Source organism: Papio anubis, chromosome 4 (genome assembly GCF_008728515.1).
Source record: "Papio anubis isolate 15944 chromosome 4, Panubis1.0, whole genome shotgun sequence".
NCBI classification, from domain to species: Eukaryota; Metazoa; Chordata; class Mammalia; order Primates; family Cercopithecidae; genus Papio; species Papio anubis.
The window spans coordinates 55,119,971-55,137,431 of NC_044979.1; the positions used below are offsets into that span (position 1 = coordinate 55,119,971).

At 35.9% G+C, this 17,461-nt stretch overlaps 1 protein-coding gene across 3 annotated transcripts in view; it reads left to right on the forward strand.

Moving 5' to 3' along the window:
* The window catches only part of RELN (reelin), a 508,320-nt gene that overhangs the window by 298,295 nt on the left and 192,564 nt on the right, over window positions 1-17,461 (forward strand). For all 3 annotated transcript variants that reach the window (XM_003896435.5, XM_017957037.3, XM_003896436.5), the window contains exon 12: window positions 10,855-11,006. In XM_003896435.5, the coding sequence (XP_003896484.1) occupies window positions 10,855-11,006 (152 nt within the window). The remainder of the gene's footprint in view (window positions 1-10,854; window positions 11,007-17,461) is intronic.

The following is a 17,461-nucleotide window of genomic DNA, read 5'->3' on the forward strand; positions in this document are numbered from 1 at the left end:
TATCCTTGTTCCCAAGAGAGAGAACCAATGAATCTAACATATAACCAGGAAAAAACAAATTTGCATATAGAGCAACAAGAACAATCTCTACTGTAGCCCTTTTGATGTAAATTGACACTTTCATTAAAAATAGGCTGAAATTTCTTTAGAGCTCTTCCAAACGGTTTAAGCATCTTATTTTCCACAAATTATACCCTCTTAAACTAAAATTTAGTGGAAAGTGTTCTAAACCAGAGGTAACAATTCATCCTATCCATCTGGAATATTTTCATCAACCTATCCATCTGGATAGGATGAATTGTTACCTCTGGTTTAGAACACTTTTCTATGCAGATGAATTGTTACCTCTTATTTCAAATACTTTCGCAAAATGCTCATAACGCTATAGAGGGATTTTATGTAAGCTTACAATTCAAGGTAAATGAATTGAAGGTAGTTTGGCAGTCTGAGTTAACATTATATTAAGTGGGTTTTGTTTTTACAGTCATGTTCACTTTTATTAAAGCAAAACTTAACCATTTAAATAACATAAATAATAAATTTAGGAGCCCAGATAGATTGTAGCTAAAATCTTAAACAGTGCCAAAGACCTACAGGTAGATAAAGTGTAGACAGTTTATCTTTTGCTAACTATATCCTTGATTAAAGATTGTTTGAGCAATAACTCTTTGCATACTGTACTGCAACTTCATCTAAGGTTGTTTATTAATTATAGCAAGAAAAAAGTAAAAACACTCATCATAATTTAGAAGTTAATTTGAATTGCCACTTTGACTTATTTTAAAATGAAAACAGCACTACATTTTACAGGAGGAGAAAAGGAAACCAACATTTATTGAGACTCTGTAATGTCCCAGGCAATACATCATTTTCTCTAAACAGTCTCCAGTCTGGGTTATGTTACTGTCTTATTAATGAGAAGGCTGGGTGCTTTCTAACCGTTCTGAAACCCAATATTCTTTATTAGTGTTGTTCCAACGAGAGTGTAAATAAACATGATGCATGTCATAAAAACCTAAAACAAAATTAAATTCGAGAGGAACCAATTGAAGAGAAGGATCTTTGAAATGTAATGCATTCAGGGAAGCCTTCAAATTGAGCTCATCCCTTTACCTTCACCTAAGCTGTTATGCTGGAGGGAAAACCTATAAATGCAATGAAGGTGGAGAAGGCTTCAGTCAAAGTATACATCTTGCTAGACTTCAGAGGACTCATACTGGAGATAAACCTCATGAATATAAATGAATGTGGAAGGTCTTTACCTATGACACATCCCTTATTAAAGAGCAGAGCATTCATCCCAAATATAGACCTTATAAGTGTAATGAACTTTTTCGACCTCAGAGGATTTATATGAGATTTTTTTAAAACCTTATTAATTTGGTCAGTATAGGATATTATAGCCAGGCTTTATTCTGGATCTTAGTTCATACTTAAAGTTACCAACTTTAGGTGTTTTAATATGTTCTGAATAATATAATTTAAAAATTCATAAAAAATATGAAATGTTCCATTACTTTTACTGCCTTTTATGCTAATATTAGTAGGGAAAAGGTCTGGCTAAGATATTAGATCTCTAATTCCTATGTTCATATTCTTAATATTTTCATCAACCTATATTGAGATAATTTAAATTTTCACTGTGAATTATAATTCATATAAACTGAATACCTGACTTTTTCCTGGAAATTATTTGCTTATTGCAAAGAAAATGAGCAAAGTAAAAGTCCAAAATCTCCCAACCATGCTAATTCCCATTCTTCACTGTTGAACTGTTGGCATCTATTCATTCAGAAATTTTTCCATAATGATACCGAAAAAAAAACCCCACAAAACACTAGAATCACACTTTGTGTATATACTTCAACTTGATTTTTCAAAACTTAAACATATTATGAAAGTCCCTTCTAGTCAATAAATATAGATCTTCATTATTTCACAAAGGCCAGTTAATCTAACTGAACCCTCCTGTTGACAGACAAAGAATATTGTAGTAAACATTCTTGTGTGCTTGTTAAAATATTTCTGAAAGGTAAGTTCCTAAAAGGAAAAGGAAAACTAGATAATCAGATGTATATGCACACATATACATACATATGTACATAAATAATTTCAGTTTTGATAGTTATTGCCAAGCTACCCTGCCAAGAATACATATCATTCTTAAAAGTATTGAAGTATGAGCTGGTTAAAATATAATTAATCCTAGTTACAAAGAATTCCAAAACACCTGATAGAGAAGACCATCAGCTTTCCAGCTAAGACACCTCTTTAAATTACTTTTTGCTTACAAAAATATTACTCTTTTAGTGACAGAAAAAACAGAAAGCCTTATTTTAAAAATATAAATTAAGTATTTATTGTGATCTTGCTATCTCTAAGGAACAGAGTTGCCTTAAGGCATTTTATTGATCAGAAAACTTTTCTGTGCTCCAACTTCACCTCATTCTATTTGTAGTAAATAATAGATACCACTGTATTTATAATAAATAAGGTAAGGGTTTTTTTTAATTTTAGAATTAATCATAAAAGAATAAATATAAATTGCTGCATTGTAGAGAGCTCTCTCCCTCAGGCAGACATTCCTTCAAATGCACTTCACATAGAACTGCATTTCCTTAGGGAAAGCATAATTTAAACCACAGAGAAGTAACATACCTTTGGAGGGAAATTGCCATGCCGTCCGAGTTATTGACAAACCTATGGAGCTCCTCAAATAACCACTACTGGTCTCAAAGATTTGGTTATAATTTTACTTCATGTAATTATTATATTTGGAGAGAGTCAGGGACAATATAATTTTTGTACAATGTAATTTTTGTATATTTGGAGAGAGTCAGGGACAATATAATTTTTACAAGGTCACAACTTTGTGACTTTGTAAATTGGGACTTTGAAGTCTGGGGAGTAAAGACTCTACCTGAAGTCCCCCGGTAGTTGATAGAGCTCTGGGATCTCCTTAAGGATACTTTGCCTCCAACAATGTTTTAGCCAGTGTTCATATAAATTCCTGAAAGAGTGGGTTTGTGCTATAACAGGCTCCTCCTGAATTTTTAATAAATGCAAAGTAGTTATTCAAAGCAACAAGACTTTTGCAAAACATAAATCTTGTAAAAAATTCAGTAGAGCAGATTTATCTCTGCCTTTTTCTCTTCAAAGTAGACTAAACTTCCCATTTCACTTGATTATAAATATTTGGATTTCTAAAGGAAGTAACTTCACTTTTGTTATCTTCCAACAGTTAGAGTGGGAGAAATAAAGACTAATTGAGGGAAAAAAATGGATATGTAAGATTTAAATAAAGATTGAAAGTTATTATATGTTCTGAATCATATCACACAACGTTGTGGTAGAAGTGATAATAACTCATTTAAGTTAATCTAGAAAAGTTTTTCATTTACAACAAATAGAAGAAAAAGACTACTAATCTCATTTCTCACTTAAATAGAAGGTTCTTTTAGTCCATGAAAATTCTTTTTCAATTTAATTTTTCACTTTAAAAATACTCTAAAGCAGATAGATGTCAAAAAGGAGTCATCATCTGCATCATTTATAACCTTAACTTGCTTTGTGGATCAGTAGGCTGAGTGGTTTAATTGGGATAAATGGAGCAAGCAAAAGACCAATGAACCAGTGTGAAATTTTCATGTATGCGTCAAGAGAGGCTTCTGGTTAATTTGCAAATGATGCAATACTATTAAGAGCTATTTCAAAAAGTTACTATTCCGTTTGCTTGCTCCTTGAATGATTGATGTAACCTGTTAAAATTTTTTAAAAAGAATTTTCTAATATATTTGTCCCAAATCTGTTATAAACTGGGATGGTTCAACATAATCATCCTGGTATACATAATATCCTTTTTACAACTGTAACTATGAAAATCACAGCAAATCAAGAAAGAAAAGATCTAAAGTTTAGAGCTGAACAGGTGGTTGGCCTTAGGCAAGCCACTTACCCTTGTGTGTCCCAGTTTCTTCCAAATGTACACCAGTTAATTGTGTGCATAACAAAGGCCAAATTAGACATGGCCAGAAATAAATACTAAAGATAAAATCGGTTTTAAAATATCAAATATTAAACACAAGATCAAAATATCAAACTTTTCTCATAAATTATACAAAGTATACAATTTTATATATATAATTATATGTGATACATTTTATTTTACTTGAGACAGAGTCTCACTCTGTCACCCAGGCTGGAGTGCAGTGGTGCAATCTCAGCTCACTGCAACCTCCACCTCTTGGGTTCAATCCATCCTCATGCCTCAGCCTCCCCAACAGCTGGGATTATAAGTGTGCGCCACCACGCCCAGCTAATTTTTATATTTTTAGTAGAGATGGGTTTTCGCCATGTTGACCAGGCTGAACTTGAACTCCTGGCCTCAAGTGATCCGCCCACCTTGGCCTCCCAAAGTGGTGGGATTATAGGCATGAGCCACCATTCCCAGCCTATAATGTATTTTAAAATAATTCACACATCTCCTTTGATATCTGTTGCCAAATGTGTGATATTATAGATATATGCTATTTGTTTGGTGTTCCTAAAAATTATTTCCCTGAATAGTCTTTGCTTTGAAAATAGAATTAAGTAATTCTAAAGTAAGTATACATGATAAACTTTGTGCAAGGAATAAATATACATGTTTTCAAAAACTAGAATGATTAAACATTTTACCTAAAATAGCTGTAATTCTGTTTGCATATAATGATTTCCAACAAAGTTTGGCTGCTTAATGAAATTTGATGAAACTGCTGTCCATATATTGAGAACTGAGCCTGTGGCTTAAATACATTGCTTAGAGACACTCGATATATAAGCTTTGGATGAAGAAATTATGGCTAATAAATATTATATTTATTTTCCTGATAAGAAACATATCTTCATACCTTAGGATAATTATTAATATTCAGTAACTAACAATTGTTTTTGATTTATAAAATTGCTTTTTATATAATAAAGTCACCAAGGATATTTAGAAACAAAAATAGTTAACCAGACTACATTTAAAAATCGATTATTTAACATGTTAAAATAAGTTGAACCTACTCTAAAAGAGAAGCTTGCTGATTTGAAAGATGACATCGTCCTTTAATTTGTTAACACTCCTGATGACATAATTAAGTGAGAGCCTAAAATGAACTAATTAGCTTACCTCTTTTAGTTCCCCATCATTGCTAATAGTAATCAGCCAGCTGAAAATTTGAAACTGAAAACAAGGCTGTCTGAGCTCATGCAATTCCTTTTCCTCTGCAAACCCATAGAAATGTTGGATCAAGTATGATAATTTTCTTCAATATGTAGCCCTAGGATAGGGGAGGAAATGAGCAGATACCTAAAACAAAGGGAAATTAAAAACCTGATTAATAAGCGTTTAGATGAAACTTAAGCAGTTCAGGATGGACTGACATATGTAAGCTAAGGCTGAAGATTAGAGTTAAAAATACTCACACAGGATCTTTGGCAGATGACAGATAGAACAGATATTCTTGTATAAATATGGAACCTTGAAGAGTTCCTTCTCCATAAAGACGTAATTAGGATAACAACTTCTCTCATTGATTCAAGAGTGAAAAAACTCCCAGAAGAATGGAAACTCCAAACAAGTGTGAAATTCACGTTCATTTCACCCAGGTGGTGGGAAAATTCTAAACTGAGGAATTAATGTAAAAAGAAATTCAGGACCAGGGAACCTCCAGGATGCTCACAAATGCAAATGCAAAACTCCTTTGTAAAAATATTTCTTCTACACAAAGTGTGTAAAATTGATGCTGGAAATAAGTCCACTGAAGATGAGCTCACAACAAGAATTATGATCTATGTGATTTTATGATTGACCAAAAAGGACAGTTATCAGATACAACAAGCAGAAGAATAAGTGCATTCCAATTGAGATAACAGAGAGAGATGAGATAAATATGATTACATGATTTAAAAGATTTTTTTTTAATCTAAGTCATTTTGAAAGAAGAGGATACTATGAGAAAAGAATATGTAGATGGTAAAAAGAGTCAAAGAAGTGGGGCACAGTGGCTGACACCTGCAATCCCAGCACTTTGAGAGGCCAACATCAGCAGATTGCTTGAACCCAGGAGTTTGAAACCAGCCTGGCAACATGACAAAACACCATCCCTAAAAGGAAAAATACAAAAATTAACTTGGCATGGTGGCGCCTCCTTGTAGTCTCAGCTACTGTGAGGAGAGCCTGAGGTGGGCGGGTCGCTTGAGCCCGAGACGTTAAGGCCACCATGAGCCATGATTGCACAGCTGTACTCCAGTCTAAACAGCAGAGCAAGACCACTTCTCAACAAAATCAATCAATAAAAATTTAAAAATCAAAGAAAACATTTAAAAATGAAAACTACAGTGATGGAAATTACATATTAACTATGAAGGTAAAAATAGAAGCAACTGAAGAGAGAATTGGTATATTGAAATAGAGACAGATCTGAGAAAAAAAACACATGTTGCAATATAAAAAGAAATAAAGATTAATGAGAGAGTGAGAGACATGGAGAATAGAATATGACGTTTCAATACAGGTCCCATAGAATTTCCAGAAAGAATATAGAATGAATAGAGGATAGTTAATATTTGAAAAGAGTGACTTACATTTTTTGAGAGCTGATTAAAGGTTTGGATCCCGAAACTGACAAGGTACACCAAGTTTCCATAGAATAAATAAAGTAAACCTACACCTACATACACTGCAGGAAAATTTTAGAATACCAAACACAAAAATGCAACCAGAGAGAAAGACAGATTATTTACAAAGGAGCAACAATTCAATAGATAGCTGCTTATCAGTAACTAAAGAGACATCGGATTCTTGTCAAGTTCCAAGTAGGGTTTTTAATATAACTCAACAAAGTGATTCTAACATTCATTAGGAAAAGTTAACAAGGACAAGAGTAGGCAAGACAATTATGAAGAAGTGAAAGGTGTGGCTGAGGGACAGAGGGAGCTCAGCTATCAAGAGCTATTTTACATATACAAATAACATATATATGTGTACACGTACCATATGTACGATATTTAAATTGGTTTGGACACAGAGATAGACATATAGACTAATGGAGGAAAAGAGAGAGACAAGTTAATTGTAGAAACAGACTCACGTTTATAGGGGATTGTTATGTGACAGAAGTGGCATTACCAATAATTAGGGCCAATGATTAATGGTTCTGGAATAAATGGCTATCTATATAGAAAAAACCATATTGGATCTCAAACTCATTCTTTACCTCAAATCAATTTCAGATTCATTAAAACCACATAAATGTGCAAAGCATAGCTTTAAGGCTTTTAGAAGAAAATATAGACGAATATCTCTCTGATTTCAGGATAAGGGAGAATTGGATAAAAAAGGCACAAAGCATAGAGAAAAGATAGATAAATTCTACTATATTAAAATTAAAACTCATCTATACATCCAACAAAACATAAAGTGAAAAAAGTACAATACATATAGCCAAGAAAAGAGTACTACCTGAAATATATAAAGAATTCAAATCATAAAAAAATGAGAGAAAGAAAAAAGCGATCCTAATACAAAATGGACATAAATAGGCAACTCAGATAAGAGTAACCCCAACTGGCCAATAAACATGAAAATATATTTAGCCTCACTACTAATCCTGTAAAATTTCATACTCATCTAATAGGCCAGATTTTAAAAACTTGGCAAAACGAAGTGATGGCAAGCTTGTGGGGACACAGGAACCTCGTACCCTCCTGGTGGAAACATAAATTTATCCAGCCATTTTGAAGAGCAATAATGAAGTACCACATTGCCCAGCAACTCCACTTCCAGATATGTGCTCTACCAGCCTTTCTTAGCAGAGATTCCTTTGTGCTAACCCCAGAACACAGAAAATGATGCCACTACGTCCTCAATTCTCCTAAAGCAGGTGCACCTGCGATTCTAGACACAAAGGCGAAAAAGCAATTCACTAATATAATGGGTGCCTTGGGGTATTAGGACTCATTTCTCTCACAGACACCAGTTAAGAAGGGCTGATAGGGAAACTCCCACCTGCATATGTAAACACACAAGGACCTTTATATAGCCTTGTTAATAATAACAAAAAAGATAGAAATGACCTAAATGTCTGTCAAAAGTTTATGGTCATTCCCCCAAACACCAGTTTATGACTTCTGTTATAGCCAACATGTATTGCAAGGTTTTTGTTTGTGTAGTTTCAGAGTTCTGTTGAATGTGGTGTTCTGTAAACACCTGTTCCCCTAACCATGGAGCTGTCTTTGACCTTCTACTTTGTTTTCACTTCTCACTGACACAGCTGGGACTTGTGTGGCAACAGATGGGTCCGCCTTGAAAAGGTGAGGGAAGAGGAATCAGACAGACTGGTAGTAAGGGTGGAGAAAGAGTATGAGTAAGGGAAGAGGCAGCTGTGGGCAGAGAGGCCAGATCTCTATATAAGACCATTCATCTAGGCCTGTGAATCTTTAAAAGAGATCTAAACCTGAAAACCTCTCTGAATATTTTGGGCATTTAAAGTGTGTGCCTAGAACCTAGACTAACAGAGAAGCTAAAGACCAGGTGGTCATTGCAGGGCTTGGATCTAGACAGGCAGATGGTGTAGGAAATATCTAAGGGAAAGAGGAGGCTGAACCATCAGAGCTATGATTGTAAGGTGACGCAGTGCCAAAGCCTGGCAGCAATGGTAGCAGTAGGCATTGAGTACAGATACAAGGGGACTTTGAGTGGAAGTGGTGGTCAGACCTGCCTGATGTGTGGTCAGGAGCAGAAGATGGTGCTTTCCAATATGCCAATTGGAAAGGCTGCTTTCCAATTTGTGCCAATTTGTGCTAATGGCATGAATTGTCTCAGAGGATAGGGCAAAGATGTGGCTAGAGACAGCAGAGGAAAGTGAGGACGGGAAACAGTCAGGGCACTCTACAAGTTTCATTTATTTTCTGAAGATGGAATCCCTTAATCCCGCCATCACTCAACAAGAATTATTGAGACTCTGCTGGGTGTTGAACACTGAGCTAGGGTCTAAGGACACAAAAATAAGATGCAGATCCTGTCTTAAGAGCTGACATATCAGGGATAAAGAAAGGCAAGTAAAGAAACGATGGCAGTGTACTGTGAGAAGTGAGATCACAAAGGAAGAATCTAACTGAGTCTGAGATGGAGTGGTGGGGCTGGGTAGGAGGAGCCAGGAAGTTTGGGAAAGACTGTTCAGAAAGGTGTTTGATATTTCAAGGACATCTTGAAGAATGACCCTGAGTTTGTTTGATAGACAATGAGTTAAGGTTCAGAGGGCTGACAGAGAATGTTTTAGTGACTTTGAATTCACATTGTATGGCAAAAGAGTTTGGGTACAAGGCAGAAGAGACATGGTACAAGGCAAGAGATTGGGCTAGAAATGTGTTCTTGGACCAGGCCAAGAAGGACTGCATATTCTGCATTAAGGAACTTGGAATTTGTCCAGATAGCAATGGAGAAGCCCCTGAAAGACTTTAAACACAGGAGAGATGTAATCATATATGCAGTTTAGAAATATCACTGAGTGTCTACTAAATAGAGTCTGAACTCCCTTCTTTCCAAACTCTCCATGGATTCTTTCCACTGTACTATTCAAATGTATTTTTTCCTCTTCCGCAACACATCCTCCACCAAGGTCTATTGATGTCTGCACTGTTAATAGTGTCAAGGTCATTCCCATTTCTTTCTTTTTTTTTTTTTTTTTTTTTTTTTTTTTTTTTTTGAGACAAGAGTCTCACTCTGTCACCCAGGCTGGAGTGCCGTGGTGCGATATGGGCTCAATGCAACCTTTGCCTCCTGGGTTCACGCCATTCTGCAGCCTCAGCCTCCTGAGTAGCTGGGACTAGAGGCACACACCACCACACCCAGCTAATTTTTTTGTATTTTTAGTAGAGATGGGGTTTCACCGTGTTAGCCAGGATGGTCTCGATCTCCTGACTTCGTGATCTGCCTGCCTCAGCTTCCCAAAGTGCTGGGATTATAGGCATGAGCCACCGTGCCTGCTGGTCATTCCCATTTCTTAGCCTGTACTCATGTGATTTCATCAACACGTTATGCGACTGTGGTAAGAGCATAGGCTCTGGAGTCAGACTGCATGGATTTGAATACTGTCCTCTTCCTTTGCTAGTCATTCTTAACCTCTCTTCATCTCAGTTTCTTCATCTAAAATTGGGGTAGTAATGGTGACTATCTCATAGGGTCACTGTGAGAATTGAATGACTTCAATGTGTAAAGGACCTAGAAAAGGATCTGGCCAGGTAGTTGACACTCAGTAAAAGCCAGCTATTTTTATTCTCTTCTACGTATCCAATTACCTATTTGATGAGACCCAGTTTAAATCCCATCTCCTTTTTGAAAACTTGCTAGACTTTTGCCAATTCTTTTCATTCTATTGAAAAGATAGACTTTTCATTCTATTGCTATTTTCAATATGTAAAACATCATGTAAGTATTTATATTATGAGTCTGTCTTTTAGAATTCACTGTTTCCTTAGTTCATTGATTTCCCAACTCAACTATAAGTACTTTAAGAATAAAAAGTGTATCAGTCTGGAGCATGGCTCTGATCACAAGTAGACACACCATATACAATATTGATTAAATTCATCCCTCTACAGGAAAACTATAACTGTGAATGTAATGTGTTTAAAGGTTATTCACTACCTAAAATTTGTGTTTAAAATTTATTCATTACCTAAATAAAGTGCCATATCTTTATTTCAGAATTATTCATTACGAAGTAAGTGTCCCTCACTAAAAACAAAATGTTATGCTTTATAAAGATTTGACTTAATATTCTAACTCTAACTCTTAAATCCTTTTTTTGTTTGTTTGTTTTTCAGATGGGATGTCTTGGGAGCTGTCATTGGTACGGAATGTGGAACAATAGAATCAGGCTTATCAATGGTCTTCCTCAAAGATGGAGAGAGGAAATTATGCACTCCATATATGGACACTACCGGTTACGGAAACCTGAGGTTTTACTTTGTGATGGGTAGGTACATTTTGCACAAACTTTGTTCACCCTGGGGTAGATCCTAGGCCAGCACCTATTCCTGAGGAAGTAAGGTTGTTTGTTGTCAACTACATAAAATGAACATTCATGAAATATGAGCTCTGCAGACAGAGCAGAAGCCCGTGGTACTCACCCGTGTATCTGGCTAGCCCCACTGGAGCCAGCCTATAGAGAGTCGTGGCTTGCCATGGTGAGGCCTGAAGAAAAAATGCCGTAATACCTTCCTTCTACCTCTCCCTCCATGGTTATAGCTGAAAAGACAATGAGAGAAAAGCTAAAACAAAGCAATTTCTTTTTCCTAGCTTCCCCCCAAAAATAGTCATCAAGGTGAGCCTTTGTTTTCATGAATATCTCATCATTGTATAACTCTTTTGTAATAGGAGGCTGAGAAATTTAGGTTAATACTTTAATAATACTCTCTATTTTCTAATAAGTTTGCAAACACATTAAGAAAAAAATGTGTTCATAAGTTATAGTTTTCTTCAAAGTATTGTAGAGCAAATATAGTTGGAAAATTACCCAAAAAGGAGTTAGAAGGTTGAACTTTGTGACCTCCAAAGTTAATCCTTTTAGTCAACAAGAGCCACAGTTACATATTCTCTCACTGATGTCATTCCAGAAATGTGAGTAGATGTCACATGCCTTCTTTGTTGAGTGACTGGAAAAGCACAGGCAACATCTGGAAGTGAAACAGGAAATAAACACTGTCTACCTTTGAACTTACTAGCGAAGATGTCAGTTCATCAGGACAAACAGATCTCCTGAGTCTCACTTCAGCAGTGGCGATTTATATCTCTCATGTTCCTCACTTCACCTTTTTGATAATCATACAGCTCAGGGTTGCATGGGAAACCTCAGATTGTATCCTGCTCTCAAGTATATTACCTATGTGATGCTAACTCATTTTCCATAATGATCTTTTTGATAACAAAGAAATTGTGCATATAAAATAAAGTAATGTAATCTCACGTTTAAGGATAACCTCACCTTCACTCTGAACTGGTTTGTATATTTAAAGGCCCAGAGCTCATTTTCTTTACATAATTAGAGTTCAAACTGGCTCTCATTTTATCAAAAGGGATTCCTGGAAAACCTTAAGCCCTCCTCCAAAAAAGTTGTAATAAACATTTAGTATGCCAGCGTAATTTAAGTTTTTTCCCTCTTGCCCATTTTTGACACGATATATTTCATACTGTATTTTGATTTTATTATAATAAATTAGCCATATTTGGTGATTTATATGAGACTAACTCATCATTATATAAGTTCCTTTATATAATTGTCATATTTATATAAGAGATTAAGTAATCTTTAATTTTTCCTGGAACAAAGCATATTATTAATCAAGGAATTAAAACAGTATTGACTATGATAGGGAATTGATTTGAATGAGCCCAAAGAAGTACATTATCCCAAGTAAAAGCCTCTTCATTCAATTAAAACAGTAAGGAATGCCTATTGAATATAGAGCCTTGAGCTAGGATATATGGAGAATACAAATAGGGAGAATAATGTCACCTAAATCACAGAGTTGCTGGTCAAATGAGTTAATGCATGAAAAGCACTCAAAACCGTGCCAAATAAATATTTATACTCAGTATATTTCTGTTGTTATTGATATAAAAATTAATCAGAGTTCCCACCCACAAGTACCATGTGACTACAAGATAGAATGCAGTGTGCTGTAATGGAATGAAATGCTATGGGAGTATAACAGAAGCTGTTATTGCAGTGGAGGGATTAGGGTAAAGCTTCATGAAGGAGATGGCATTTGAACTCACCCCTGAAGGATGGGCATGATTTAAATTTAAGGAGAGAATTCCAAGCTAAGCCATTATGAAAAAAAGTCACAAGAATAAAGGTATGTGATATGTTTGGGGCTGGGTTATTTTCCCAGTATAGATAAGTGGAAGCATGTAAGATGGAACTAGAAAAGCAAATTGGAGCCAGAGTAGTGATTTTCTTTAATTCCTACTAAGGAGTTTGGATTTTCTTTCTCTAGGTAGTATGGAGCTATCAGAAAATTCCTGTTAGTTCAGTATTACATGATCACCTGTGTTTTAGAAAGGTAATTCTAGCCCAAATATGATGAAAGATTGAAATAATTGGAAATTAAAGGGCAAGAGATCAGTTAGGGTAGGGTTGCTAGATTTAGAAAAGAAATATGTGTATAAGAGAGTAAGTGTGGAATAGAATATTTTGATGTTACTTATGTTAAGATCAAGTTTCTGGAATGCCATATGAAGGGAGAAATTCTATTCAGGATATGAATCAGATTTGAAAATCATGCATATGCAGGTGATAACTGGAGCCACTAGAACTGCTGTGTTCTCCCAGGCAGAAGGTATATGACAAACAATTCTTAGGGAGAACCCTCATCTCTAGGTATAGGTAGAGGGGGAAATAGTAAAGCAGACTGAGAAAGAACATAAACAGAGGTGGGTAGAAGGTGTTATTGGAGCCTAAAGGAGGAAGGAAGAAAGTGGTTCAGGGTGGGATGGCAGGGAGATGATCAGCAGTATAAGGAATGCCACAGAGAGAGAGATCAACCAGCATAAAGGCTGAGAAGCCACCAGTGACTTTGGAGAGAGTTTTCCCAATGATGTGGTGCCTGGAAAGCCAAATACATGGAGTTAAAAATAAAAATATGTCCCTGAAAGAGGAGGACTGCCACTTCAAGAGTTTTATCAGTAGAGAGAAGAAAATAAATGGTGGCTGGATCTTGAAGAAACAGCAGCACCCGGGAAAGGTGTTTTTAGGATAGAACAGATGGATAGGATAGGGTAGGCTGGCATAGGGTAGAGTAAGGGTAGGGTAGGTTATGGTAGGATGGGATATGGTAGGATAGATAGGATAGAACTGGACCTATAGAAAAGACTAAAATTTTGTTGGTTGATGGGAAATAAAGACATATGGAAAGAGATTTAGGATGAGATAGTTATAAGTAGCCCCTCACTAAATACAGTACCTTAGGAAAATCAGACTGATTGTTAATCTGGACTCGATCACACTCTCTCCCTCTCAGGCCCTGACTGTATGTTCTGCCCTTGGTTCATATCAGTCTGCTGTGAGCACATTTCTGGAAAATTTGCTCGACTTTCCAAGTTCAGTTCAAGATCTATTTCCTTTATTCATATATTCACGTATGTAACACCAATTCATTGAGGACAAGTATAGGGCACTGTTCTTAGAACCAAAGTGCAGTGAATTAGACAAAAAATAACCTAACAGACATCAACTCATTCATGTATTTGTTTATGGTTCCTCCAACAAATATTTACTAGGCATCTGCTATATGCCCAGCTCTTTTAGCTTACATTGTACCCTTTTCTCTGTATTTTTACTGCAATTAGGGCAGCACAACACAGTTTACTGCCAATTATTATTCTTTAAAAATGACTGAAAACAATATTTAAAATATTTTAAACCTCACTGCCCCTTTCATTTTTATTGAAATCTTCCTGCACCTTAATTTCTGTACAAGATGCCTCTGAGTCACACCTTTCCACAAGGTGCCAAAGGCTATGAAGCTGAAGAAGAATCCATATCTCCCTGTCGAAGCTGCTGTCATTGACACTTCACAGAACTATAAATTGCTCCCGGAAGAATCTTTCAGATAAAATCTGTCATCATTTTCAAGTCTTGGCTCCTTTAGGACTTTTTTCTTCTGCCGTTCTGGGCTGGGTGTGGCTCTCACGTGCGTTTCAGTTATCTCTGAAGGGCAGATGCAGTTCATGAACTGTTCTTAAGAGAACAGAGAGAAGTTACAGAAAACGGGTTAATGAAATTAGAGAACACTGATAGTTCAGTACCTGCGTCATTAGATATGGTGCACTAAACCCACACTGCCTGTGATTATTCACCATTTTTGTCCTTTTTTGGTAAATCCTTAATATATAATTATAAATATCCTATTTTATTTATATATATATGTATATAGCCTCAATTTAAAAGTTTTGCTTTCTAATATGAATTTCATTTTCATGTGGATCTTTTCTCCAGAGACCATCAATTAGAACGGCTTTAGTAGCTGTATTTATCATAACACTGAAGTATGTAAGGAAATGCTTGAATATATGATATAAATGTCAAAATCATAAGATTTTTCTCTACAGGTTGTTGAACAGTAGACATTATTAGGATGAGATATACATTGTCACCATACCTGACTTCTCCATTCTCAGTTCAAATTACCTAATCCAGTAAATATTTATTATATGCCAAATTACATGTGCCTAACATATGTAGCATGCCAGACTTCAATGCTTTGCAAAAACCATCCTCCAAGACTTACCTATTGAGTGGTAGTAAAGGTTTGAAGTCAAACAGAATAACATTAAAGACATGCTTTACTTTGGGACTGTAGGCACATTATATAACCTTTCTTGGCCTCCGTTTCACTATCAGCAAAGTGAATCTGTATTAATTCTTACCTGAAAATGTTGTTAGGGGATGAAAAGAGATAATGGTTGTACTTGATTTTACATGGTGCATGGTTCTTAGTAAGTACCTAATGAAAAGTAGACATTTTCACCCTTACGTTATCATTAATAATACTCAAGGAGTCTGGCTCCAAAAGAAACCCTGATCCAGACGGTACCAACCACCATTTGCAACATCACTCGTTGTCAAAACAAAAACCCACAGATTTCCTTGGGAATAAACAAAATTATTGGGCAGTTTTCTCACAAATGACTCAAATATAAAATCAGTGTGTCGTGAGCTGGAAAATTCGATCTACCTGTAAAACCTTTCAGATCAAATAGAGAGGTCAGTTTCCCATGGCTTCATCCTGTAACTCACTGCTATCCCATAAACTGAGCTGTTCTAGGAACACACCAATGGGGTGAGAATGTGTACTAAACTCTCTCCTTCCCTGGCTCAGCTAGAAACAGGCTTACCCCCAGATTCCCACAGCCCTCTCCAGTTTGTCTTAAAGGGCTTCGTTTTCAGTCAGACACTAGCTTTTCTGCCATCAAGCCAGCTTCCTGGGTTGCTTCCAACTCATGTATACTTAGATACGCCAAATAATTTTAGAATTCACCTAGAAGAATTTAGTTAAGAATATTTGTACAACGTAATTCCAATAGTGTATTTTCAAAGTCAAATATAAATCATCTGTTATTTAAATTATTAATTTAGATCATCAAAAGTTGTTGCATTCTGGAAGATGAAATAAGATGTATCATATAAAGAAGACACCTGGCCAATCAGAATGGGCCTCATAGGTGACCTTAATGAGGTTACTGCAGTCAATTGTACAGATCTCAGGTTTATAGATTCAGAAAATGAGTTTTCTTAATTACCCCAGAGCTGACATACTGGAGACCAACTCATGCTCTAAGCTCAGAGGAGACTTATGAACAAATCATAATTCTCATCAATAGACTATGGAAATTTAACTGCTAAGCATGAGGGAATAATCAATGTTTATGGAATCAAAAAAGATATATATCACCCAGTAATTTTAATGGCAGCAGTTCCAGAGCTATGATAGCCTGATGCATCCCGTTCCACTGTGGGGGACATTTTGCAAATGAATCCCCAAGATTTGCCTTGGTCATTAAGGACTTCTCTATTCCTACCCAGTGTATGGACATTCTATGAAAGTCTTGCCCTCTGATATCTGATTTGGTCTAATATTCCTTCTATTGTTAATGAAGTTTCTTGTACTAATTCAGTTCTAGCTTTCCCGCTTAATATCACATATCAGTCATTTCTCCCCAGGATCAGACCCAGTTACTTAGGTTGAGTTTGACCCAGACATTTACAAACAATTGACACTTTCTTCTTAGTTTATTTAATATCAGATGCTGAGTCTCAGCCATTATTTGTGTATTTTACTAAATTAACTCTCAGAGGGTAGTTTTATTCTAGAATGCTGATGTTGTTTTACTGTCGTCAGAGAGCATTAGCAACAGCAGTTGCCTGTAGATAAAAATTAACATTGATGGTAGTTGATTTAGGAACTGAAGAAATTTTTTAGAAAGATAATAATAAAAGAAAAAGAAGTTAGTGTTATAAATGTGGAGACTTAAGGATAGAATATTTGCCAGGAAATACATGTACATCCCCATTGTTCTGCTGTTTTGGTTGGTACGATCACGAAGGCTAATGGTGGATTAAGAGAGGCTTCTAGTTAGACATGTCATCCTTTAATATTCAGGTCGTACAGACAGTTGATAGAAGCAAGCAGTAGCAAGAATTATTGACTGGGGCTGAGTGTGGTGGCTCATGCCTACAATCTCAATGCTTTAAAAGACAAAGGTAGGAGGATTGCTTGAGTCCAGGAGTTCAAGGCTAGCCTGTGTAACATAGGGAGACTCCGTCTGTACAAAATAAAATATTTTAAAAAGAATTATTAATGGAATGCAGTCATGAAAATAATGGGTTCAAAGACATACATGTACCCCTGGCTCTTCCAGTAGTTAGTT